At 45.7% G+C, this 16,504-nt stretch overlaps 2 protein-coding genes across 10 annotated transcripts in view; one reads left to right on the top strand and one right to left on the bottom strand.

Annotated features, from left to right (window-relative positions):
* The window catches only part of MCU (mitochondrial calcium uniporter), a 498,142-nt gene that overhangs the window by 367,607 nt on the left and 114,031 nt on the right, over positions 1–16,504 (top strand). The gene's annotated exons all lie outside the window — the stretch shown is intronic.
* Positions 1–16,504, bottom strand: part of LOC128696546 (serine-rich adhesin for platelets) — a 104,330-nt gene that overhangs the window by 52,377 nt on the left and 35,449 nt on the right. For 2 of the 7 annotated variants that reach the window (XM_053787853.2, XM_053787851.2), the window contains exon 2: positions 12,038–12,107. The exons of 2 other annotated variants lie outside the window; for them this stretch is intronic. Coding sequence is in view for 2 of the 5 variants with exons in the window: in XM_053787847.2 (XP_053643822.1) it covers positions 2,633–2,645 (13 nt within the window). In the remaining 3 variants the exon portion in view is untranslated. Of the gene's footprint in view, positions 1–2,632; positions 3,120–12,037; positions 12,108–16,504 lie in introns of those variants that run through there. 3 more of the 7 variants (XM_053787847.2, XM_053787849.2, XM_053787854.2) reach the window with 2 other exon arrangements.

The following is a 16,504-nucleotide window of genomic DNA, read 5'->3' as shown; positions in this document are numbered from 1 at the left end:
ATGAATAAGACACTTTAGTAAGTGTTAGGTATTAACTGTAAAAAGTTCTGCTTGTTCAAGTTGCTTCCTTCGTATGCAGGAGTGACTAAACATTACAGACAGCAGAAGCAGTGGTGAGATTCCTTAGCTGGGTTAAAGTAGCAGCTTTGAGGTGGTCAGTCCCTCGTCCTTGAGGTGTTCTCTTTCATTGTCTTGATCAAAATGGAGCTGATGCATGTGTCGAGCATAATTCTCAAAATATATATTTTTTGTTTGCAAATTTGACGTTTTAAAAGTGAAGAAAAGTTGAGGAAAACACTTAAAATTTAAATTAATATATAAACGCCTGGATGATCTTGTGAATTTATTGCAGAGAGTTAAGAGATTATCATGACTGGGGACAACACTTGGAGGCTCTTGTGTTGTGGACTGTGTGTGTGGAGGAGGAGGCTGGTTACGTCACTCACCCCGTGACACAACAACCACATCACTGCTGCAACACTTGCGTTTAACAAAGCACTTGAGGGAGAGCCACTTGTACGAGCAGGAGGGACGCAACTTAATGTTGGTAAACTGATCTTGATGTAAGGAATTAAACTCTTTTGCCTTTGGATCAAACCTGATTACCTCCTGTTCCCCAGGCACTGTGGGACCTCTGCTAGTTAAGCACTTCCTCAATAAAGTAATAATAGTGGTGGTTCATTGGGAATGTGGAGGTGTGTGTGTGTGTGTGTGTGTGTGTGTGTGTGTGTGTGTGTGTGTGTGTGTGAGGGGGGTGGGGTGACGCCTTTGTTTAATACTGCTGTTAACTTTTGTGTCTTTGCCTCCCATGGTTTTGCATGTTAGTTTTTCCAATGTGGTGAATGTAAACACCATTGTCACCATTTAAATTTTTTTACTTGTTGCTGTTTCTGGGGATTATCGCCCCCGCTGCTTGGTCTCAGACTGTGCCTGTCACCGATTCTAGCGTTTTTCAACCCTATCAGTTCGATGTTTAGCCTCTTCAAGCAGGCTGTTGCTGTTGGCGGACTTCTGCCCATACATCCATCACAGCCCGGTTGATCTGTCACTTGGCGAAGGTAGTGATCTAGTTTTCTCCTGAAAACTTCTACACTCATTCTGGCAATATTTCTGATATCTGCTGGTAGCAGGTTGAAGAGCCTTGGACCACGCATGTTGAAACATTATCTTAGTGTACCCATCGCATACATGCTTTCACTGGACTTATTTTACATTTCCTTCTATATATCTCACTGATTTGTGCACTTGGCTCTCTGTCTTCTGTGTGTGTATTGTCAGACTTTCCCTCTCTTCTCCACTTAAGAGAATACATTCCAAATATTCTTAGGTGTTCATTTTAGTTGAAATGCTTTGACTGTGAGGGTAGTAAAGGATCTCAGCACACTTCCCAGCTTTGATCTCTCTCCTGCCTTGAACGGAGCTGTGAGCACAGATCAATATTCTGGATGTGAGAGCATAGGTTATTTAGATGTACCATCAGTCGAGTTATTTCTCATATTTTGAAAGTTCTCATTATTCACCTTGTCACTGTCTGACCTCTAACCTGTCTAAGTTTATTATTCCCAAGTCTTTTACTATATAATTTGTGTGTCTGTGTGTTTCTGTGTGTGTCTGTCTCTGTCTGTGTGTGTCTGTCTCTGTCTGTGTGTGTCTGTCTCTGTCTGTGTCTGTCTCTCTCTGTCTTCCAGTATGACACAACTGATGTACAGAAATACATCTTAACTTGTGTGTGTTAGTTACTACCTTGCATCCTCCTCAGCTATCTTCTGCATCCCCAGCCCTCTCCTCATCCCCAGCCCTCTCCTCTTGCCCATCCCTCTCCTCATCCCCAGCCCTCTCCTCTGTACTCCCAGCCATCCTCTGTACTCTAGCTCTCTCAAATTCTCACAATTATCATTATCTTACCTTCTTACCTCTTAAAGTATATCCGAGGCCAGCATTAAATGTTAGTTATTCAAGTTAGCTTATTTAAGGTTTAACCTGTATTTGTGTATATTTTACCTCCAGTAACCAAATTATATGAAAGAACGGCGTACGTTTGGCAACGGGGAAGACGTTGTCATCTCTTAAAGAGTTAGAAAGCTCACGATGGTTGATAAGGTTTGAGAATGGTGGCAGTAAAGCCTGAGACACAGCAGTGTTGTAGGCTACTGCAGGAGGCGCTGGAGAACACAAGAGTTGAGTAAGGTTTATACCGAGTCTGGGATAAACACTTCTACTGTTAATCTTACCACCAACACTACTATCACCATCACTAGAACCACTATCGCCAGCACCACTACTTCACTTGCACCACCACGATCAGCTCCACCACTATCACCAGCAGCACCACCACCGCTCCACCAGCATAGTTATGCTGGTTGGTTCGTTCTCTCTCTCTAATTTTTTTCTATGTTCATTTTCTCAAGATCTTAAACTTAATTCCCCCCCGAGTGTTAAATGTTGTATGTGTCACCTCTTAGCTATTACACACATCTCACGTCTTCAGGTATTGTATATATATACACACAATTTCACATAATCGGTATTGTATATATTACTCGCACACAAGATATTGTATACATAAGCCAAACGTCAGATATTTATACAACACGTGCAGTATGGCAGTGTAAATCATTGAGTGTAAACTCACCCAGCCTGTGCATCTTCACTGCCTTGGTCTCCTCTTCACAAGTGGGACATTCAGTGATCAAACTTTACACTGCATCTTGTGTAGCTTAACTTATGGCGGTACACTCACACTGCTGCTATGTTTACTGGCCTCACAGTACATGGTGGTAACTACAAAGATGTATATAAAACATGGGCTCGTCTTTCTTGCTGGCTTTACCCTACATAGTGTTAAGGCTCTTCAGTACAAATCGACAGATATGACATTATTTTATCATCGCTGGGTACTGTAATTTGGAAACGCCTGTGTTTTTGTTTACTCAGTTAACATCAGAGATAATGTCGAGTTTAGGGGTAAGGCAGCTACTGGATTTCTACGACAGCCTGATTGATCGAGGGAGCCACCATAAGGCTTGGCTCTGGACTGGGCAACGGGGGCGGTGACAAGTAGTTTAATTCCATCACTTTTAATCGCACGTTAACACTAATCTGACCGAGGGTGAGGAAGCTGGGTACTTCCTTGGTGTAGCAACAAACTGACTGATCAAAGATCGGGTCGAGATTAGCGGATGGAAATGCACACGGGTTTAGTGGAAGGTTGACACGGTCAGTATATGCACTTGCGCATCACAGTGGGTAGTGGGCACTCAGGGTTCGCTTGACACAGAGAGGGTATGTGTGTTGCCCTGGGTGTGCTCGCAAGGGTCGAGCTGTGGTTCCTGGCACAGCCTCGACTCTTCTCCCCAGATACACTAATTTCCGAGTTGTTGCGCGGGCGTGTGTGCTTGCGAGATGGTGTGAGTGAGACTGACAGCGTTGAGTTGCTCTTACTGTCATGGTTACAGTTACCTGTGTCGTCACACCCTCCCACTTCTCTCCCAGGCCACACTCTGTGGCCACACCTTCCTTCACGCTGGCCACACTGTGGCGCCACCTTCACGCCGGCCACACTGTGGCTACATCTTCACGCCGGCCACACTCCCAAAAGCAACCAGCAGGATACACACTAATTTTGCTAGTGACCCAGGTGAATCAGCTACAGTTTACGCTCTTATCTTTCCTCTCCAATATTGAACTTTCATTTTCTAAACTTCAAAAAAAAAAATAACTTCAGTAAGTTTTCCAAAGTTTATTTCGCTTGTCTTCAACTTTTATTTCCAGACCACTGCTAGCATTTATGGTCTCATGTTCTTATTGAATCTAATTTTCCGCTGCGATGAGAACACAAGTTGCATAACAAACTTTCATTATGGCAACGTTTCCCTCATGATAAAGCGCCACACAGAGCGAAACGTCGTCCCGGGAAAAGTTATGAAACGGGCATCATTTTTTTTCCACAGGGGAAACTAATTACAGGTTTTGAACTGGTAATGATCTCTCTTGTGGTGTGCTCTGAGGGCCGCCTGGTGCTACTGAACAACTCGGGTATAATATCGAACCTTCCCTTTCTTGGCTCGAGGGCCCAATAAACAGTATTTAATAATTAGGTAAAGTATTTTGTGAGTAATTGGCTTAATGACCAGTGATCTTCATTAATATTAACAAAACAGTTTGTATTTAATAACCAGGCAGTAAGATGTGTGGTTATTAAGACTTCAGTCAGTACCACTGCTTTGAGGTTTTGTTTGTCGTCTGGTTTGTGCGTGTGTACTCACCTCGTTGTGGTTGCAGGGGTCGAGTCATTGCTCCTGGCCCCGCCTCTTCGCTAGTCCACTCTCCCTACTCCAAGAGCCTTAACGTACCTCGTCTTAAAGCTGTGTATGGATCCTGCTTGTGTGCGCGCGCGTGCGTCTGTGTTCTCTGTCTTTGACACCAGCACAGTGCCTCAGTGTGGTACAGACAGCCAGGTGGTGCTACAGTGTTCACTCCGCCTCTGGCTACATTTTCTACACATTCCTGTAATAAAGGTCAGGCGAGGAAAGCTGCGCAGTTCATTTCGTGCGTAATCATGTGCCTGTTCAAAATGTACTGAACTTCACAACTAGGCCAGGAGCCAGGACTCGACCCTCCGCAAACACAAATCGGTGAGTACAAATTGGGAATGGAAAAGACACATTGTTTTGGTACCTTCTGTATCCTTTTAAAGTCCGGAACGTGGCGAAACGTCGTCTGGTTTCTACTTGTAGTTTGTGGATTAGTTGTGAATTGTTCTATCCTCGGTATTGTGGATTAGTTATGAATTGTTCTATTCTCGGTATTGTTGATTAGTTGTGAATTGTTCCAGTTAATGTATTATTTAGGACCTAGCCTTGCATATTATTGTAATTATTATTTATATGGCGGTCTAAACATGTAAAGCTCACAGAGCGTAAAGCTCTGAGCCTTGCCCAAGTCCGGGCTCTGAGAATAGAAAAACTCTGGGAACTCATCAAAGGTCAAGGTATATTGCTATCCTCAGTATACAGGCATCACTGTATACTGTGCTATCATCAACTCAAGTCGTAATGAACGACTGTCAGTGAATTATCGGAAGAATACCAGGACCACGGTTCGAATCCCCCTCCATTCTTTTTTATTCCTACTCTCACACTCGGTATACAGGCATCAGTGTATAGTGTACTGTCACTCAGTATACAGGCATCAGTATACTCAGTCATACAACGCGAGGGCAGCACTATAACTTCCTGACATACTCTGTCAACCTGGTGAATCCGGATTCTTGTTTACAGAATGAGGCTCATTTATCTAGTCGGTGATTTCTCCAGTGGAGCGCTTTATCGCGGCGGCGGACGCCTGCCCATCCAATTTACCGAAACATTGGCTTATATCGTGGACCAGTTTATCTAGTGATTACTGCAGTGTGTGGGGGTTGCCCACGCTGCTGTGCAGTGATTACTACAGTGTGTGGGTTGCCCACGTTGCTGTTTAATGATCATTGCAGTATGTAGGGGTTGCCCCACGCTGCTGTGTAATGATTACTGCAGTATGTAGGGGTTGCCCACGCTGCTGTGTAATGATTACTGCAGTGTGTATGGGGGTTGCCCACGCTGCTGTGTAGTGATTACTGCAGTATGTAGGGGTTGCCCACGCTGCTGTGTAATGATTACTGCAGTGTGTGTGGGGGTTGCCCACGCTGCTGTGTAGTGATTACTGCAGTATGTAGGGGTTGCCCACGCTGCTGTGTAATGATTACTGCAGTGTGTGTGGGGGTTGCCCACGCTGCTGTGTAGTGACTACTGCAGTGTGTGTGGGGGTTGCCCATGCTGCTGCTGTGTAGTGATTACTGCAGTGTGTGTGTGGGTTGCCCACGCTGCTGTGTAGTGATTACTGCAGTGTGTGTGTGGGTTGCCCACGCTGCTGTGTAATGATTATTGCAGTGTGTGTGGGGGTTGCCCATGCTGCTGTGTAGTGATTACTGCAGTGTGTGTGGGGGTTGCCCATGCTGCTGCTGTGTAGTGACTACTGCAGTGTGTGTGGGGGTTGCCCATGCTGCTGTGTAGTGATTACTGCAGTGTGTGTGGGGGTTGCCCACGCTGCTGTGTAATGATTATTGCAGTGTGTGTGGGGGTTGCCCACGCTGCTGTGTAGTGATTACTGCAGTGTGTGTGGGGGGGTTGCCCATGCTGCTGTGTAGTGATTACTGCAGTGTGTGGGTTGCCCACGTTGCTGTGTAATGATTATTCCAGTGTGTGTGGGGGTTGCCCACGCTGCTGTGTAGTGATTACTGCATTATGTAGGGGTTGCCCACGCTGCTGTGTAATGATTACTGCAGTGTGTGTGGGGGTTGCCCATGCTGCTGCTGTGTAGTAATTACTGCAGTGTGTGTGAGGGTTGCCCATGCTGCTGTGTAGTGATTACTGCAGCGTGTGTGGGGGGGGGGGGTTTCCCACGCTGCTGTGTAATGATTACTGCAGTGTGTGGGCTGCCCACGTTGCTGTGTAATGATTATTGCAGTGTGTGGGTTGCCCACGTTGCTGTGTAGTAATTACTGCAGTGTGTGGGTTGCCCACGTTGCTGTGTAATGATTACTGCAGTGTGTGGGTTGCCCACGTTGCTGTGTAATGATTACTGCAGTGTGTGGGTTGCCCACGTTGCTGTGTAATGATTACTGCAGTGTGTGGGTTGCCCACGTTGCTGTGTAATGATTACTGCAGTGTGTGGGTTGCTCACGTTGCTGTGTAATGATTACTGCAGTGTGTGGGTTGCCCACGTTGCTGTGTAATGATTACTGCAGTGTGTGGGTTGCCCACGTTGCTGTGTAATGATTACTGCAGTGTGTGGGGGTTGCCACGTTGCTGTGTAATGATAACTGCAGTGTGTCGGTTGCCCACGTTGCTGTGTAATGATTACTGCAGTGTGTGGGTTGCCCACGTTGCTGTGTAATGATTACTGCAGTGTGTGGGTTGCCCACGTTGCTGTGTAATGATTACTGCAGTGTGTGGGTTGCCTACGTTGCTGTGTAGTAATTACTGCAGTGTGTGGGTTGCCCACGTTGCTGTGTAATGATTACTGCAGTGTGTGGGTTGCAGAATGCTGAATTGTGAACCTTGGGTGTTCAGCATTATTTAAGATAGTCTCACTACTGAGTGTTGCTAGTACAAGGCTGGTAACACTAGTACTAGAAGTACCTCTAGTCAAAGGTTTGATAACTAGCACCCAGGCTCAATTGTTTTCACGCGTTTCAGCTCTTGGGTTCAATTTTAGGTGACTCGTTTAATTATTTTTCGCAGGTTCCAGGACCCAATTTAAATTTTCAGATTCCGACACCTAGGTTTCAATTTTACAAGTTCCAGCACCTTGGTTAAATTTTTAAAGGTACCAATGATCCAGGTTCAATAATTTCCACGGGTTCCAGCGACCATCCTATAAACTGAAGTCTCCGCCTCGGCCTTAATTGTGCTATTAAAAATCCTTCCCTAACGATGGTGTTGATAACCGCAACCTCAGTCATGCTGCTGGCTACATGTGCCACAGTTGAGTTATAGCTCGTGGCCGCCACTATTAAAACTGTACACGGTGATTCTATAGGAAATAAAAAATAATCTTACGAACTTTATACTGCGTATATAATATTCCCGTGAAAATAATAATCCTCGATTCAGTACGTGTATTATTTCTCTGTATGGTAGTTTGTCGAAGGCCCTTGAAGTCTAGGGATATGGTGATTATAATAATGGTTGTGGTGATTGAAAGTGTAGTGGTTGGAGTTGGGGTAGTAGTGGGTGTTTGGAGGTGTGGTGGTAATAGTGGTTGGGGGTGTGGAAGAATAGGTGGTGGTGATGGCCCCACCACACCTGTCCCACCTCCACCAGTGGTAATGAGAGAACACGTGTCTAGCAGTTTCAATGAGACAGACGGTGGTTTGCGGCACTCTCCACCTGTCAGGGTCAACAAACTTCCTGGCATCACAGCTGCAGTGACACACATCCTAGCTGACGGTGCCGTCACCACCACCTGCAGCATCATTACCACCACCAACACATCAACCATCTTCATTACTCCATCACCACCACCATTATTCACCCATCTGTAAACTTCTAAAAGGTTTACAGACCTTTAGTAAAGCATTTGAGGCAGTAGACCATGATTAAGAATACGATGTTGCTTTTGATACTCCCACATAGAAGTCTGGTAAAGAAAATGGCAGCACATGGTATTTGAGGCTAACTTTTCTTACAGCTAGAGGCATGGCTGCTTAATAGAAAGAAAAGTTTACACGAGTAAGGTAAAAATCAGAATGAGAAGCAGTAAGAAGCAGCATACTAAAAGGGTCAGTTATGGGATCGTCGTTGTTCAGAAACAATTAATCACCTTGACAAGGGAATAAAGAGTAAATTCTCTGAGGACACAATAATAGTCATGTTCAAGCGCCTGTCACCTCACACTCCTATATATATATATATATATATATATATATATATATATATATATATATATATATATATATATATATATATATATATATATATTTCTCTGTATTGGATTGAATAAAGTTCTCAGTGGGCAAAACGTTTCCTAATATGTCATAATTGTTGTACTTGTGTCTATCCTATCATCCTTTCTTACAATCATTCTTCCCCATTTCTTTTCTTCCCCTTTCCCTCTTTGCTCATCCTCCCAGACGAATTAGAAGTCCTAATATAACTCGTATTGTAGAGCTGTACCACCAGCACTCTCATGGACTATCCTAAGTGGCACTCTAGATGGAAGGTGCCAAGCGGGGTTACATATGATGGCTGCTGCTATTGATGCTGCTGTTGCCGTTACTGCTGTTAATGCTGTTGGTGGTAGTGATGCTGCTACTGTTATTGGTGGTAGTACTGGTGGAACAAGTCACCACAGCCGCTCCTCTCCAGGAGTGGTAATTGTCTACACACGCTTTACCCGTCTTTCTGGAGATGGCATGTGTTAAATAGGGGCGCACCAGCAGACAGACACAGACACACGGTGCAGACATACACGTTACTCTTGGCTAAGCTTCTTCCATGCTTAAGAGCAAATATTTCCCAACCAAACAGTAGTTGCCATTAATGTTGCGTATGTTCAGTGGTCGCTGAGTTGTTGCAATGCGTCAAGTTGTTGCTATGCATCAAGTTGCTTGTTTGTAGATGGATGGTTCAGAGAACCGACATGTTGATAAATTAGACACATGTGCAACTCTTGGGTATCTTTATTGAGGAAACGTTTCGCCACACAGTGGCTTCATCAGTCCATACGTAGGAGAAACTTGAAGAACAGGAGGAGAATGAGGTAATCAGTCCCTCAACCTTGAGTCGATGTGTTCAGTCCATCAATCTTGAGTAGAATACGGCATATGATTGTTAAAGATTCGCCGGTATTCTCCCGGCCCGGGCCTTTTCCAAGTGGTGGCCCGGCACTGGCTCCCTGTCTAGGGAGTGTCTGAGACCTAAGTCTTCCATGGGAGGAGGCACAAGTACCCCCTCATCTTGTGAGCTACTAGCTCGGGCTCAGGCACCAACCCTGCCCTAGAAGGGCTGGGCATGGTGTCGATCATACCCCTCATCTCTGGGACCAACTGTCCCCAGGCCTAGCCACATTCCCCGCCCTCTGGGGGCTTGTAGGGAGAAGCTAGGCCTCTCTGGTCTGCCATCCCCGCCCCAAGGGGGCTAATGGGAATGACAGTCTTGTGAGCTGAAAGCTCTGGCTCAGGCACATACCCTGCCCTAGAAGGGTTGGGCATGGTGACGATGCTCCCGCTGTACGGTGTGCTGGTCTGTTGCAGTGTCTGACAGGTTTGTAGATGGATGGTTCAGAGAACCGACATGTTGATAAATTAGACACATGTGCAACTCTTGGGTATCTACTTCCACATTGAACAAATGTGACACCACCTATGACTGCTACACCTCTCCTGCCATACGGTTTATAAGCTGCTTCTCCGCTGATATGCCGTATTCTACTCAAGATTGATGGACTGAACACATCGACTCAAGGTTGAGGGACTGATTACCTCATTCTCCTCCTGTTCTTCAAGTTTCTCCTACGTATGGACTGATGAAGCCACTGTGTGGCGAAACGTTTCCTCAATAAAGATACCCAAGAGTTGCACATGTGTCTAATTTATCATCAAGTTGCTTGTTGTTGCCATACATCAAGTGCCATGCTCATCTCACAGATTCGTGTATAAATATTTTAAGAAGACAGCAACAGAAGCCTGACAATGTTTCACACCAGTACTACAATATAACTAACACTTAAGAGTACATCACTGCCAGAACACATCCTAGTCTTCCTCTGTCAGTTTTTAACGTTTTGCCCAACGTCAATTTTTAACGCTTGCTATTTTTCTCTAGATGTCATTTTCTTTTATTTTAAATTAAGTTGATTTATGTCGAATGCTATTAACTTGTACTTAACCACAAGTAAGCAAATTACGAAAGATCTGCTACTATATGTATGGCAACGCAGCGATCAAGGAAATGTCCCACAGAAGGAAACAGCTGTTGTTTTGTAGATCACTTCTTGCAAGACTTGAATATTGTTGTGGAGACATCATCTTCAAGGCAGGTGAGAGATCACAGCTGGAAGGTGTACGACAGTAGTATACCACGAACACTGGACCAATAAAATATCTGCACTATTGAACAACCTCAAAGTACGTCCATTTGTTCTCTTTGGAACTAAGAAGAGGAGAATACATGATTACACGTGGAAGATTTTTGAAGATGTGTTCAGTAACCTTCACAATGTTATAAGTTACTGGGGATGTAAATAGTGTAGAAAACCGACAAGTTGAAGAATGAGACGCTTGTGTAACATTTAGGAGTCATTACTGTGGAAATGTTTCGCCAGCCAGTGGCTTCTTCAGTCCAGCGTAAAAAAGGACGGTGGAAGATGAAGAGGATTTTGAAGTAATCAGTCCCTTAGTCTCGAGTTGATTTTAGTTCAAATGTTGCACAAGTATCTACTTTTTCAACTTACTGGGGAGGAAGGTATGGAAGAAAGAGTGTAATAAACAGTAGGGAACACCGTGTCAACATCCGTGGACCAAGACTCTTCAACCTGTCACCAGCACATACAAATATTGAAGCGATGAAGATAGTTTTAAATCTGGACAGCTCTTTGCTACACGTTCTGGATCAGGTGTGTTGTGATGGCTGCGTGGGCGCCTGCAAGACGCTGCCACAACCAACCTGGTTCACCAGGTGGGAAGCCTTACCTCAGGCAGCTCAGCGGGTGTAGTAACCTGTCACAGGTACAGGAAAAAAGGGATGGCTGGAGAGAGTGAGGGAGGGAGGGGAGGAAGAGTGAGGGAGGGGGGGAGGAAAAGTGAGGGAGGGGAGGAAGAGTGAGGGAGGGGAGGAAGAGTGAGGGAGGGGAGGAAGAGTGAGGGAGGGGAGGAAGAGTGGAAGACAGTGACCAGAGCAGCATATAACGATGTAAAAACAGTTTTCATATAATTGAGCGAGACAACACGTGAACGTTACTTAACTGTCCAGGAAGCCATCCTGAAGGAACCACTCACTCCCTCTCCCTCCCTCTCACTCTCCCACACACCTCACGCCCTACTCTTCCTCACTCGTTTTCTCCTGATGTGGAAATAGTGGATCAAACACCGTAGAGTTTATACACATTGCATAGAGCCATAGACTCTATGCAATGGGTATAAACGCACGCAGAACATACAGCTCTATGCCATAGAGCTGTGTTCTGTACCCTGACCCACTCTCACCATGGTGAGTTTACACTCAGTGACAGCACAGCCAAGCAGCTGCAGCAGTACGATCAATTGTATCAGCAACCGCAGTAACAGCAGTTGCAATAGCAGCTTCATTTGTAACAGCAGCAACAGCAGCTGTAACAGTTAATAAATACAAGGTGTCGGGACTGGTCTCTAACAAACTCGCGGTCCGGGACCTGTGGACTTGCGGTTCCCGGGTAACTGGGTGGTGGTGGTCGTCAGCGGACTCGTGGTCACCCTGTGTAGTGATGAACTTGAGAAACTAAGACCAATTAGACTATTTACCGTTGTGATGATGATGGTGTGGTGCCCGTGCAGTGGGCACGCTTGCCCACTGATGCCCACCACCACAACTCTGCAGTAATAATAATAATAATAATTAATAATAATAATTGTAAAGGTCTTACATTTGTAAATATTTATATAGTGGAAATGATGCTTCGTAAAAAAATGTATCATAACTTAAAAAAGAAGATGCGAGTTGGATCATTACTTCCACACGTTGAAATTACCAGGGGGACTGTCTTAGTAATAACAAGATACTCCAATGTCTGTTGTGCACGACTGTGGTTGTGCACGACTGTGGTTGTGCATTGTTGTGCACGGCGGTGACCAACTAGAAGCACATTTGGTGGCGGAAATAATGAGTTCTTTTTAGATGCAGTGTGTGAACTTGTGTAACGTTGAGTAGTCATCAATACAGTTAGTATGGTAGCGTCATCAGTACAGTTAGTATGGTAGAGTAGTCATCAGCACAGTCAGTTTACTGAACAAGTCTGTCTTGAGAGATTTCCTCCCCACAACATCAGCCTTCAGGCTGATGTTGAGGTTCGTGCCTTGGGTTAGAAGCCTCTTCTTTGGAAGAGGTGCCCCACTCTAGTTCCACTCTCCAACCAGAACGTTTGCCTAAGAACCCAACATATCTTTCCACATAAATGTTGGGGATATTTCCCTTTTCGTCTAAATTTGCTGAGATTTACGACCGATGAGATAGAATTTGAATATATTTTTTCGTTAATGTGGATACGTTTACTTGCTGTGTGCTTGTGAATTAGTAATACGAGAGTAAATTAGTGAGGACAGTAGCAGCCTGATCATTTTAAAAGCTAAATTTATTTGCAGCTTTATAGATAAAATATTTCTAAATTCTGGCATCATTTGTGTGTATGTATGGAGAGACACACACACACACACACACACACACACACACACACACACACACACACACACACACACACACACACACACACACACACACACACACACACACACTGTATTATTATTTATGACATAATACATTGTGTCTGTCTTCGTCTCTTATTTTTATTTTTTCTTTGTTCATATATGTGGAAGTCATTTCTTAGTTGTCAGAGTAATTAGCGAGTTTCTTAATATTTTATTTATATATTTTTTTGGTGATAGTGTTTATAATCTCCCCCCCCCCTCATTCACTACAACCGCCCGTTAATTCACACTGAATCTCTTACTTACTTTTACTCTGCTGTGTCAGGCTGAAGACACTTGTGCACTGGTTAAGACGTTAAGGAAACGTTTCACCCCTTGCAACGAAATTTTTAATGTGTTGATCAGTGCATACGTGTGTGGTACCTCCAACCTGCTGGTATCATCATAGCACTTCCACCACTCTGCTTGTCGAAATCTTCTCGTGTAACGTAACCTATGTAGGGATGTAGCCGTTTGTTCCATGTTCCGTGTTAGACCGTTGTGTCATCTTCAAATATTATTTAGTCATATGAACTTGTAAATAGTAATAATTGATTGTTACTTGAGAGAGGTGAGTGGTATTTGAAGTGGCATTAGTTTGAGTCCCAACGCTCTGTGAAATACCATAAAAGTTGACATTGTTGGGGCACGTACTGAACATACATGCGCGCGCACGCCGTCAATATGCGCGCATTTTTGTCTACGCGTCCGTTTGTACTTCGTGAATGTGTCTTTGTGTGTGCACGCGCGCACGGACTCTCACACGTACGCGTGTCTGTGCGTGTCCATGCTAAATCTCCGTACTGTTGATGGTTCATGATAACGCTAACAGGCGACAGCTTCTGTCCCCCGCAACAGATCCGTTGTACACAGAGCTGTGATAACGGTAGCAGCAGACGTAAACAGGAAGTGAATATTGTTATGGTCATATAACAATCCCCTTCCCTTCCCTTCCCTTCCCTTCACTCTCACCCACTTAACTCCTCTGCACTCCCCCTTTACCACTCCTCTCCTTTTACCACTCCTCTCCTTTTACCACCCCTCTCCACTTTCCCTTTACCACCCCTCTCCAGTCCCTTTACCATCACCACCCCCTTACGATGGCACTGGACTCGTTAAATCAAATAATACCGACAGGTTGATGACTAGTATAGTTATCTTTAGATACCCAGGTGTTTCACTCATAATTTTTAATATTAACCGGCAAAGTAACTGTAATTCTAACTATAATTTAGTTTTAGCCAACTTTCTCCACAAATCGTCTGCTTGGTTAACTAAACGTACCTTGAAGGCACAATGTGTGGGTGGTGCCGAGGGTGGCACTACTCAGGGTCAACATTGGTGACAATAGTGCCATCACTGCACCTCCACTCCCAAGGCAGCATATCTCCTCACCATCTCGGCCAACCTCTCTCCATCGAGTGTCTCGCATCATGTGGCACTGAAGGCCTGGAGAGGGATGGGTGGAGATGGTTGTGGATGGTTGAGCAAGTTGTTTGTAGGAACTCGACCGACGGTGTTCACAGGGCCTTTACTTTTGTTTTTAAATTAACATTATCAGGTACACATATTTTGCCCAACGCTTGAATACTTCCAGCAGGTACTGAAGTGTCTTAACAGAGCATACAACATTCCAGCAGGTACTGGAGTTCCTAACGCATTTTTCCCTGGATGCGACCCACAGTAGTGGGCTAATACACGGATACCTATTTTTTTCTGTTAGGTGGGTAGGGGCAGCGGGGGTTTAAGTAAACATGCCAGATGTTTCTCCATGCCAACCAGGAAAGTGAACCCAGCAGCTCTCGATTGTGAACTGAATGCTCGGCTTGGTAGCCTGGGATTGAGGAAAGGAGGAGGAGGCTAGAATGCAGGGGGATGGAGGGGAACTGGAGTGGAGGGAGCTGGGAAGACCTGGTGGAGGGGATCTTGGGTTGGAGGGAGGGTGCTGCGGAGTACTCGCTGGTGGCATCATTGTTAATTTATTGCATAGTGCCACTGCTGGCACCCTGCACTGTGATGAAACACCGACCCACTCCCGCCCTCCCACACCTTCCCCTCCCCCTTCCCCACACGCGCGCACGAGCTTGCATATCTGAATAATATGAGGCAGAAATAGGAAGTGTACATTTTAGCAGGGTGACGAGTGGGGTTCCTTAAGGATTTGCACTCATGTTTACAAATGACATCTGCCAGAATTAAATACTATGTATTTTTTTTTTCTGGAGATAGCAGGGAGAAACAGGGAAAGGTTCCCAGCTGATTGGGAGCCTTTTAACGCTGCAGACTTTGAATTTAATACTAAAAACAACATAGCGAATGAGTTATGTTCATAGGGAAGTGGTATATCCGTATGGGTCATGCAACTCTGCTGTGGTTGCTGCTGATGCGGTCACCACTTACTGTTAGTATTACCTTCTCTGTGAAGCCATGAGGAAACGTGCACATGCTGTATGTCATCCTCTTGCAACCAGTTAGCTGAACCTGCCTTGCAACCAGTTAGCTGAACCTGCCTTGTGGTCGCTAGCCTTGGTCGTGTCTAGAAAGTCTCTCCTTTCTGTGTTTGGTGGTCGCCAGTCCTGGTCGTTTTCTTTGGTAACTAGCCATTGTCGTCTCTTGCTGTAGTCTTTTGTACGTCTTCCGTGGTCGCCAGTTTTGGTTATCTACTAGACTAGAGAACGCAGTTTCAGTTGTCTACCTGACGAAGAGGCTTCGTTAATACGTTTGAGTACAGCATCTACTGCATTGACAACTATCCAGCCACCATCTTCACTCGCTACATACTTCTTTTCACAACCCAACATTTTCTGCCATCTACTCCTTTGGCTCTTATTAGTTCCTTGGAATTAGTCTCTTTAGCTGCTCCATTCATTGTTCCGTGTTGCCAGCAGCAACAACCTGGTCGACCAGGCAAGCCTGGCAGATCGTCTGGCTGCAAAAGTAGGAAAAATCTTTAAACCCTTCATAGGTGTTACCAGCTCTTTGTCTCTGGAGTTGTTCCAGTCCTTCGGTTTATTCCAGGCTCCTGACTCTTCGTCTGTTCATTGGTTCCCGGTATGTTCCACTTCGCGATTCATTCATTCCTCTCCATGATCCAGTTCCAGGCTGTAGAGGTTCTCCTCCCGCCACCTGGCAGGGTGAGTACCACCTCCCGCCGCCTGGCAGGGTGAGTACCACCTCCCGCCACCTGGCAGGGTGAGTACCACCTCCCGCCACCTGGCAGGGTGAGTACCACCTCCCGCCGCCTGGCAGGGTGAGTACCACCTCCCGCCACCTGGCAGGGTGAGTACCACCTCCCGCCACTTGGCAGGGTGAGTACCACCTCCCGCCACCTGGCAGGGTGAGTACCACCTCCCGCCACCTGGCAGGGTGAGTACCACCTCCCGCCACCTGGCAGGGTGAGTACCACCTCCCGCCACCTGGCAGGGTGAGTACCACCTCCCGCCACCTGGCAGGGTGAGTACCACCTCCCGCCACCTGGCAGGGTGAGTACCACCTCCCGCCACCTGGCAGGGTGAGTACCACCTCCCG

This window comes from Cherax quadricarinatus, chromosome 47 (genome assembly GCF_038502225.1).
Source record: "Cherax quadricarinatus isolate ZL_2023a chromosome 47, ASM3850222v1, whole genome shotgun sequence".
Lineage (NCBI taxonomy): Eukaryota > Metazoa > Arthropoda > Malacostraca > Decapoda > Parastacidae > Cherax > Cherax quadricarinatus.
Note: the sequence above shows the minus strand (reverse complement) of the source record. Positions and strands in the feature narration are given on the sequence as shown.